Here is an 11,230-nt window from a genome sequence, read left to right as displayed (position 1 = left end):
TGATAGGGAATAGGGAAAAAAAAAAAAAAAAGTTTTTTTTTTTTTTTAAACACCCCCCTCTGGTTTGTTCACAAATCCCACCCTGTGTACAACATCGTAAACTTGATCATGAACATTGAAACATTGATCATGAAATGTTGGCAGATTCATCTGTTTCAGATAAAACTGAACACGACTTTTGCGTCACTCACTGGACATTTCACTTGGAAATCATTGCAAAATGCAAAGCAATGTCTTTTTGCAGACATGTTGCCAAAACGATTGTGATTGGGCTTTCTCGACGAATGTTGAGAAAAGTAACACTAACGACATGACAACGTATATATATATATATATATATGTATATATATATATACATATATATGGATTTATTATTTTTAAGATGTTATACACAGTGGTTTTGAATTTACACTAAAGGCTAGTTTAAATTGTTCGGCCTTTTCAAGTAAATACTTAATCATTTCAAATTGCATTCACTGTCAGTATGGCGTTTAGATTTTCAGTCCATTTCGATGTTGAAATTATTTGTTTATTTTGGCCTGATACCAATTTTGATTTTCATTACCACATTAAATGATCTGTCACTGGAACTGACTATTAATCATATGGAAGACGTGCTTCTCATACAATGACCTTAACTCCAGTCTTATCTTTTCCCAGCACTCTGTAGATGCAGTGAACGCCGGTGTCAGTCCTATCGGAGACACATCATACAACTCCAGTCACTGGGACTTGGGGAGCTCCTTTTTCTTCGCTGGAACTGTGATAACAACAATAGGTAGCACCTATACATCCCTGGATATTATACATACATTTCTAGACCTCTCCACCCCACATTAATATGCATAGCTCAAGCCAAATACAAGGAATTTGCTTGTGTCATACATTTACAGTCTTAGTTTCAGTCAATATGCCTGACCCCCAACACCACCAATCAATCATTTTCTCCTTCAGCCCCATTTATATTCCATGTGTGAAAATGTGCCTGCTTCAACTGTCAATCCAAATGAAACTACTGATGCTTATGGAGCGATTCATTGATTTTTAGACACATTTTGTAGTCTCAGTAAGGAAATAAATCGGGGGGTGAATAATCAAAGCCGTAAATGGAAAAAAAAGTTGAAATGTTAACTCACAATTGCGAGATATTAACTTGAAGTCACAATTATTATTATTATTATTTTAAAACAAAATTCTCACTTTTTTCTCAGAATTGCACATTTCTATTTAACAATTTTGACTTATTGCACGTTAAAACACACAAAAAATACTTAAATTGCACGTTTATATCTTGCAATTCTGACTTTTTTTTCTCAGAATTGTAGGATAAAAAGTCAGAATTGTGAGATATAACTTTAAAATTGCGAGAAAAAAAACATCAAAATTGTTAGGTAAAAAGCCTTTTATTTATTTTTCACTCTGTGGCGAAAATACAAGGCATTAATTCACTACTTGCAGTTATATGGCGCATTCCATTAGAGGTTTGATGTAATGCATTTGAAGTCCATAGGCTGCCTGCTGTGTTACCTGCCAGGGCCTGTGATTAATTACTTAAAGAAGCTGTTGTGTAATACAGGTTAGTATCTAAATGCTGACAGGACTCTCAATGTCATTGGCTCAGCCATCCAGCAGGCAATGGACAAAGGCATAAACAAGATTAGTTTTTACACTTCAGTTGCCAAACCTTCGAACATGCTCTCAGTAGACACATTTTGATCCATGGGGACCATAGTAGGTAATTTCCTATGATTCCCTTTAAACCTACAGAGTATATCTGACTGGGCTGCATTGGAATTACCAGACTGATTGGAGTCTGAATTTATATATAGCAAAATTATAAGAAAATTATGATTCTTTCATTTGATTTTGCGTAGTCTGAATTGGCGTTGAACTAACTATGCGTGTAATTATCCAATAAAGTCCCCTAACCATTATATCATATGGCATTCTTTCATATGTCACTTTGAATATACAGTACAGTGGTAAATTTGCTTTTCAGTTGCGTCTTAATTTACACCATTACTCTCTTATATTTTTAAGGTTATGGCAACATCTCTCCAAGCACAGAGGGAGGGAAGATTTTCTGTATCCTTTATGCAATTTTTGGCATCCCACTCTTTGGCTTTCTTCTGGCTGGTGTTGGTGATCAGCTAGGGACTATTTTTGTGAAGAGCATTGCTAAAGTGGAGAAAATGTTCAGGGTAAGTGAACTGTGGAGCACAAAACTAGGGTTATTGAAAACAAGTCTGTGAATGTACAATCTGTTTAATGGGCTCTGTGAGAAGGTACGCATGTAAAGGCTGTAATACACTACACAACTTCTACCCATTTTTGCCCCGATTTGCAGTCTGGACAGTTTACGCTAGTTGCTGAAAATCAGAGCCAGTCTGCAGATTTTGTGCAGTCAGAGTTCACAGACTTATAGAGAAATTACACAGTGTATGATGGGCACAGACTCTGATATTATAGCTTCAGACTATTATTCCATCCGGTTTGATATTTTGAGCTGATTTTAGAACACATTGTTTTCAAATTTTTGCATGGATGAATGATTTTCTTTTTCACCACAAGGTAAAAAAAAAACAAAAACAGACATCACGTAATGTTCTGTGAATTTGCATTAAGACATAGTCATTATTCTTGATGGCGCAAAGGAACTCTAAATCATATGCTTTCTCTTTTATTAATTCTAGTAGCAAATTGAAACTTTATTTATTGATTTGTCGTCTTGATTTATTTATTTTTTTCATAGTTATAATGATATATTTATGCAATTCTATATTTATTTAAGCATTTCAATAATTAATAATCTTCTGAATAGGACCAAGATGTCAAGAACAATGTTATGATCCTAAATGTCCTTTTAGTATTTTGAAAGAAGCTAAATAAGTAGTGATCATAACTAAACAAGACATTTCTGGCAGGACCACTATCGTCAAAGATGATTGACAATTAGCATACAGTTTGGATTGGCGGTATGGTTCTGTTCTGGGCAAGAACTCCCTGCGCATCCATGCAGCCTAGCATGGATGAGAGCAGGGAGAGCAGCGATACCCCCCCCAGGGTAAACAGAACAGAACCAACATAAATGTATTGCAGATATCGTTAAAGTTCAATAATGTTATGTACACATTTTAGAATTAGTCTGATTCAAAGGAGAATCAGAAGGCTGAATCCTGACTGACGAGAGGAGGAGTTGGGGATGGAGGAGGGTAATTAGCTATTGAGCAATGCGAAAACTGCTGATAATACTGAGGGACCTTATATATGAATGCTTAGATAGGTGTCGTATTCCCATAGGTTGATGGGGATCAGCTGAAGGTCAGCTGATGCGAGCTTGACTAACGTGACCTGCCAGAACTAACGCTACGCTAGATTGTAATACACTGCATCTTCGGGCTTACATAGATAACAGAATGTGATATTTATTTTAAAGAAAGATTTCACAAGCAAACTTTAAAAAATACAGTTAGTAGTTTGTTACGTTTTAAATAAAACAGTAGATACTGTTCAAAATACTTTTTTAAGTATTCTAGCCACTCATTTACATGACAGCGACTATTTGAGGGGCTTGAAAACACAAACCTTAAAAAACAATGCCATTACAGTCTTTGTGTAAACAAAATGTGACTATGTAAAAATGGTGACACCATGCATATGCATAGTATGCACGTGTGTGGGTTTAAAAAAAAAAAAAGAGACCACCAACTACTGACCTGGAAAACATAATACAGCATTTTTAGTAGTTCTTGCAGATAGGCTACAAGTAAATGGAGATCATTTTGACAGTGCCATTGTCTGTACAAAAAACTTGTCAAAAATGCAGGAAAGGAAAAACCTTTCCATTTTTAGTACATTGGTGTCAATAAATGTACCCTACAGATATGTTCTACCCAGGCTCATTGGTAACACGTGCCTTTACCAACATTTCTGCAAAACTCAAAAAATGTATACGGAGAAATCACTGCAGTTTCTAGTTGAAATGAACACTAGAGGCAGTAAAACTCCGACAACTTTTATTCCTTTTCACACAAAGTATGATTTACAGGGCCAGAGTTTCGATTAAGAAAGCCCAATTTTCGCATAATTTCTTGCAGAATATTACGACTTTTTAACTTTGAAAACTGATACTTTTGAATGTTAGCATTACATATACAGCTTCAAACGTGTACGTTTTCTAATGCAATAGGTTTGCTCGGCAGCATATGCGATATCAGCGATGCACTTGTGAAGTAAAAAGCTAAAATCAATGTTTAAGTTAGTTCAAATAGCATGGTTGCATCATCGAATGTGCTTTTTACATCACTTTTGCTTTCGTTTAACACTATCAGGTAGGTTTACGGTTGGATTTGGTGTAGGGTGTATGTTATTTTCCAACACGATAGAGCATTAGCCTTTTAGCGACACTCCCCAGACATTTGAAGTCTGAACCACATCAATATGTACCTGAAGCAATGCAATAAAAACGCTGCAATACATGCATGTACCAATGTAATAAAAAAACGCGGCCACAGTCACATAATGAATGTGTGTTTTAGCACCACTCACTGGATATTTCACTAAGAAAATGCTGCAATAATAATGCTGTTGCAGAAACGTCGCCACAAACACATATTTATAATGAGCCTGGGGTGATGTTTGGGGGACACTGCATATAGTACCACAGGTTGGGGTGTTGCTTGGGGTCAGATTTTTGTTTTTTAAAGTTATTCAGCAAGGATGCATTACATTGATCAAAAGTGACCGTAAAGACATTTAATGTTACTAAAGATGAACTTTCTATTCATCAAATAATCCTGAATATATCAGGGTTTTCACAAAAATATGAAGCAGCCCAACTGTGTTTAATACTGATAATAATAAGAAATGTTTCTTGAGCAGCAAATAAGCATTTTGGAATGATTTCTGAAGTATCATGTGACACTGAAGACTGCCGTAATGGCAGCTGAAAATAAACAGGAATAATATTTCACAATATTACTATATTTTTTATCAAATAAATGCAGTCTTGTAAGCATTAAAATATTATAAAAAAATCTTACCTACCCCAAACTTTTGAACGGTAATGTATGCACCTGAAAAACACTACTGTGATGATTCCAAACAAACAAAACCAACAATGTATTTTAATGCTACATGTTCCAATGAAAAATGTTTACCATGGCAATTAGAATTTCAAGTGTTAGGTTTATCATATTAGACTATGCAAGGTCACTTCTTTTCCTGACGTCCTGGGTGGCATTAGTCAGGAAGATCGCAGCTCTTGTTTGTGGTAGGTTAGTCAGACCCTGCACAGCAGAGGTAAAGGCCTAGTAAATAAACACAGAACTGAGGCTCCAGCATGCTGAGATCACACCTCATTAGGACTAATCAGTCTTATTCAGATCATCATTAGGCCCATCAGAGAGCTAATGAACACATGCTACCTTCACAAAGTCACGAAATGTCTTCTCATGCCACATAGCCGCTGCTGGCAATGAAGTCGTGCTGTTTGCGTGACTAAGAATGGCTCTTGTATGATCTTTCATGTTGATATTGCTTTTTGTCTATTTCACCCCCCCAGCGCAAACACAATCAAATAAGCCAGACCAAGATTCGAGTGGCCTCTACATTGCTCTTCATCTTGGCTGGCTGCATTCTCTTCGTCACCATACCAGCCATCATCTTCAAGCACATTGAAGGATGGACCGGGCTGGAGGCGATTTATTTCGTGGTCATCACACTGACAACTGTTGGGATCGGAGATTATGTTGCAGGTACAGACAGAATTTAGTTGCGAAAAAAGCACTTCTGTGATGATTACATGTATTTATATATTAGAATAAAATGGCAGATTCCTTTGTTATACTAAGGCCTATTTCAATATTTTGTTCTCCTTTAACGTCTCATATTTCATCTCATGCGTTCAATGATGGTATTGTCTCTTTAAGTAAACTAAATTTTAAACAAAACTGGACAGTCATAGCTTTTAAAGTAGAAATCATTTTCATGAAATAAACATTTTTTTTTTCACTTTTAATTCTTTCTTCTTTTAATTCTATCCATCCATCCATCTATCGAACATTTTTGAAGGAGTTTAATATTTTAAGATTAAAAGTTTAGGTCTGAGACAAGTGTGAAACAAAATCTATACAGGCCATTTGGGGAATTAGCAAACGAGGAAGGTCACCTCTGTGACATAAATGAGCCAGAAGTTAAAGAAACAACCATATATGATTTGCTCATTTGACATTTAGTCTCTTGTGGATCCCTTTCAAGGAACAGGTTCAGTGGCTTTTGGGTTGCTTTGGTAGGCAAATCACAGAAGGGAAGAACTTTACCTACGCAGCTGAATGGATTCCTTTATAGACTTTGTTTCAATTTAGTACTTGAATAAAACAAAGTCCATATAAAAGCTATTTATTGTATTTTTCTGAAATTTCTCTACTTGTAGACACCATGAATTGTCAAGAAAAACGGAGCTAGTCTGATTGCTGTTCTCAGGAAATAACTTACATGAATTTGGCAGGAGGTTTTGATGAATGCCTCAAAAAGCGTGTGGTTGTAGATTTAAAAGACAATCAAATGCTCCCACCTCTGAAATGAAAGTGTAATTTATACATCTCTTCCAGGAGGCAATAGAAGAATAGAGTACCGTAAATGGTACAGACCGCTGGTGTGGTTCTGGATCCTGGTTGGACTGGCTTATTTTGCTGCAGTTCTGAGCATGATTGGAGACTGGCTCAGGGTGCTTTCTAAAAAGACAAAAATGGAGGTGAGACTTTTGTTAGCATTGCATTTACCTTGATTATTCCAGCTGAACTTTTATACTTCCAAATATGATGTAATGGTCAATGACATGACACTGTTTGATTAATTTACTAAAACAATACACCAAAAATGCCATTTATACAATTATTAACTTTAATAACTTCTCTTATATGATGAACATGTTTTTAATTTCCGTATTATCATTCATTTTCATATTTTCAGGAGCACAAAAGCAAAAATATCAGGGTGATACAACTCTCTTGATATTATAATGAAGAAAAAAAAATCTTTGTAACAACAACATTTTTTCTTCCTTTAATCGCCTCTTTTAATATCTGAAAAAAAAAAAAACTTTTGTGCAGAAATCAGTCATGTGATGCAAATAACATGCAAAAAACAGAGCTGAAAAAAATAAAACAAAAACATTATATATTAAAAATGAGTGTCTGACCTTTTTTATCACAAGGCAGGGTTGTAAAATCTTGTGTGGTGCATCTCATCAAAACATTTATGAACATTTATAATTATTCATGATATTTGTAAAACACGTTTTACCTTAATAAATATTTTTTTAATAATTTTTGAAAATAATCATTAAGATGTGTACATTCACATGTGTTGAAGAAAATATTAGTTTTACTTAATGGTTACACAGTTTTTCAAAAACGTATGAAACCAACATCAATACAAAGAACACATTTTAAGAATTTGGCACATGTTTTTCCTTATCTTTATCATAGAAACTCGTAAACGTCACTGACCCATAAAAAGTACAAACAGTTATTTGGAAGGACAATTTAAAGTGCCCCTATTATGGGTTATGAAAGGTTCATATTTTGGTTTTGGGAGTCCCCAATAACAGGTTGACATGCATGCAAGGTCAAAAAACACTTTCATTGTCTTATAATATACATTTATTTTTACCTTATTTGCTCAACGACTCCCAAACGATTCGCTCAACGATTAATTTTTCCAAACCCCTCCTTTGCGTGATGCTAATCTGCGGTGATTGGTCCGATTGGTCTCATTTTCATTTCATCATGCCTGATAAAGCAGCGTTTGTGAGCGCAATGCTGCTTTGTGTACAGCGTTACCGGGGAAACCGCTATTTTACCGCTCCAAAAGCGGCACCTAGTGGCAAAGAATTAATTTGCATTTTCATTCAGACCAACGTGAAAAGACCAACAAGTGGGCGGGCAATATGCTAATGTTTCATGTTGACGTCAACATGAAACGGCTTGGGATTCGTTTTAAAAACGACTCGTTTCAATGATTCAGAGTCAACTCTTTCTTTTGAGAGACAATAACTTTATACACAGTGCACTTTCAGATTTAAAACTTTGCAGGATGTTTTCATTCACTTAGAGCTGTGTTACACACTGCATGAAAGGTAGTTTTCAAAAATCCATAATAGGGGCACTTTAAAACTTAAAGGTTTATTTACCATTGTGATCTTGTTGAAGGTGGGTGAAATTAAGGCTCACGCCGCCGAATGGAAGGCCAACGTCCGCGCAGAGCTCCGTGAGACCAGGCGCCGACTCAGCGTGGAAGTTCATGACAAACTGCAAAGGGCCGCCACCATTCGCAGCATGGAGCGCAGGCAGCTAGGTTTCGACCAGCGGGCCCATTCCCTAGACATGCTGTCCCCTGAACGTCGAGCTGCCTTCAACAGCCTGGACACCACCAATTACAAAACATCCTCCCAGGAGAGCATCGACACAAAGCTCAACAACCTGCGTCTACGAGTTGAGCAGAATGAGCATCGGCGGAGCGATCCAAGCCAGGCGTACTCTGAAGATAACATTTTCAACCGCCTTGGTTCAGTCACAAAACTAGCCAAACGGAACAGGAACAAAGAGTTGAGGAAAAACATCCCAGACGACAGTCGGAAAGCCTTAGATTCCTTCACCTGTAATACTCCCACAATGGATGAGGAAAAGAAAGAGGCCGAGGACGAGGAGCTTGAGAAAGAGGTCAACACCAGTCTGACCAACTTACCTCTCTTTGTGGAGAGTCCCAATAAACAAAACGGATTCATGCCTCTACCGCCACAGACCAAAGAGGAAGAAAACGAGACAAAACTTGAAGACAAAGAGTTCCATTTGCAGATGGAGCCCTAGAGGAATCCGTGTAGGAAAATAACATATGCCTAAAGTGCCTTGTTTAGCCCTTACCCTGAGCTGAGATGTGAGAATCTCAATTTTTACTGTTCACTGTGTCCTGATAACTTGATAATGGAAATATGGCGACAGTAGCACTGGAAGACATCTGGTTCTCTTCTTCAGTCCACTGAAAAATGCTTGTATAAGTTTGAAAGAATCTCTCCCAACATCCTGGACATAATCCGAAGCAAGCTACATTGGCAGTTTGTTTGAAGTGTGACTGAAAGTGCTTCACTTTCAGTGTTCTTTCAGCCAGACTGTACTTCAAGGTCATTTGTCAAGAAGCATAACTGCTTAAGAACAATGTCTGTCAAGATCCCCCACCCATTCGAAATGAAGAAACCTACCTTGAGGCTTGAATCCCCCATGATCAAAGATGATAAAACTCTTTGAATAGGAAGAACCCATGTTAAATTGGTGACACGTCGTATATGCACGGAGCTCAACTGTCCTGTAAAACAAGTTGAGTGCATCAATATGTGATCCAGATTTATGAAGTTAACCTATGAAATCTCAGGGCTTGTAGTCCTACTGTAATTGTCAAATTGTACGGTATGTCTGACATACAATTTGCCCTGCTCTCATGTAATATCTAAAGCTGTTGCTACACAGTACTGTTTTCATAGTTTGAAATTTTAGGACAATGGGACAAAAGAGAAGCCATAAGGTAGAAAGTCATGGTGGACGTCATGCAAGCTAGAATATCTAGTAGAGTTTAATCACAAACAACAGAACATATCCGTTTATTTCATTTAAATGGATAGTTTACCCAAAAATGTAGCTCCAAACCTGTATAACTTACTTTCGTCTGCAGAACACAAGTGTTTAAAATGGTTTTGTCTATTTAATTGAAGTCAGTAAGATCCAAAACAACACATGTTGATGGCATTTTCCATTTTTGGGTGTACTGTCCCTTTAAGCCATTGTCAAGTAAGCGATTTCAGAGAAACACAGTTGAAAGTGGATCGAATCTTGTAGCCAATCACCAGTAAGGGGCGTGTCCACTCATGATGGGGGAGGTGCCTGTTGCATAGCATGTTCGTGAATCTGGGGGCCGAGCTAACAAGATAGGATGTGATCCTTTTGGGTAGGGGCCTGTTTGTTTTGGTCATTTCAAATATCAAGAGTTTCGCAGAAATCGCTTACTGCACCTTTATTAAGTTGACTGATGGCGCTGATTACACAACATAATAGCATATTCACAATATTACGTTGATTTGTGAGTGATCAGGGTAAAATCTTGACTTTTTTGAAGTCTACTAGATATTCTGTATGTGAATGAAAGACATACTGTATATGACATACTTATGTTTTAGCTTTATGAAAGTATAGGATGCAGTTTTATTTAGGATTGACAGGGAAATGTTACTCTCTTTTTTTTTGCCAGAAAACCTTGCACTTTTTACAAGTTTCTGTCTTTAGTTTATGATTTTCGCCTCTTCTTTTGACACACCACTAAACAATGTTGTGCTAATCGCCTGGGAGCGTCTGACATATTTGTGTGTGTGTTTGTGTTGAAACCAAATACCGCTTTGTCTGATGTGATTGTTGTCTTGCTGACTGTATTAATGAAAACTCCCTGAGGCAGACACACGTATCGGTACCTCATTCCCACCAACTCGTAAACGCACACATACACACATTTACAGCTCCAGCAAAATGCTTGTTGTTGAGCTAATGTTAATTACTCGTTTCATGTTTGCAATAGTCTAGAGCGAATGCAGCAACGGACTGAATATTTGTGATAAGAAAAAACTATGAAAATTGTAAACATTTTAAAGCATTCAAAACTATTTAAAAACATGGATCCCTAAAGCATGCTATTGTGCTAATATGTTATGCTATGGTATTGATTGTACCAAAAACATGCTTCTTGAGACTTTGAAATGTCCATGTTTGAGCTCTACTTCGGGCTGCACATGCTAGTAAATTGCTGTTCGCAGTATCTGCAGTATCTTGTGCAACCATTACATTCAATGTAGTTAGTGCCTTTTGGAAATAAACACAGTTGAACAAAAAACAAAAATGGTTTGTTTGGTTAGACCATTTTCAGAAATGACCTGCAGTGTCTTATCAATTATACAGTTTCCTCGCTCAAAGGTCAACTTGAAATGTAAGAATCCACAAAAACATCAACAACTGAAAGAACACTCAACGTGCTATTAAAAATCCTGAGGTAACGTTCACCTTCCAATGTGTTTCCAGGTGTAAGATCATCCTGCACTACAATTGCAAATATTATGCAACATTGATGGGCAAGAAATGCCTCAGGCCTGGAATGAAAATTAGCCAAACAGCATTTATCTAAACATTCAATA

The 11,230-nt window shown here is 36.9% G+C and overlaps 1 protein-coding gene across 1 annotated transcript in view; it reads left to right on the top strand.

Annotated features, from left to right (window-relative positions):
- Nucleotides 1–10,652, top strand: part of LOC107664828 (potassium channel subfamily K member 10-like) — a 19,149-nt gene extending 8,497 nt beyond the window's left edge. Inside the window, exons 3-7 of the mRNA XM_016455505.1 lie at nucleotides 661–778; nucleotides 2,041–2,201; nucleotides 5,564–5,756; nucleotides 6,612–6,754; nucleotides 8,214–10,652. Coding sequence (XP_016310991.1) covers nucleotides 661–778; nucleotides 2,041–2,201; nucleotides 5,564–5,756; nucleotides 6,612–6,754; nucleotides 8,214–8,870 — 1,272 coding nt within the window. The 3' untranslated portion in view covers nucleotides 8,871–10,652. The remainder of the gene's footprint in view (nucleotides 1–660; nucleotides 779–2,040; nucleotides 2,202–5,563; nucleotides 5,757–6,611; nucleotides 6,755–8,213) is intronic.
- Nucleotides 10,653–11,230: the final 578 nt, after the last annotated feature.

This window comes from Sinocyclocheilus anshuiensis, unplaced genomic scaffold (genome assembly GCF_001515605.1).
Source record: "Sinocyclocheilus anshuiensis isolate Anshui unplaced genomic scaffold, SAMN03320099.WGS_v1.1 scaffold135, whole genome shotgun sequence".
NCBI lineage: Eukaryota > Metazoa > Chordata > Actinopteri > Cypriniformes > Cyprinidae > Sinocyclocheilus > Sinocyclocheilus anshuiensis.
The sequence above is the reverse complement of the archived record's forward strand: the minus strand, read 5'-3'. Positions and strand labels throughout refer to the sequence as shown.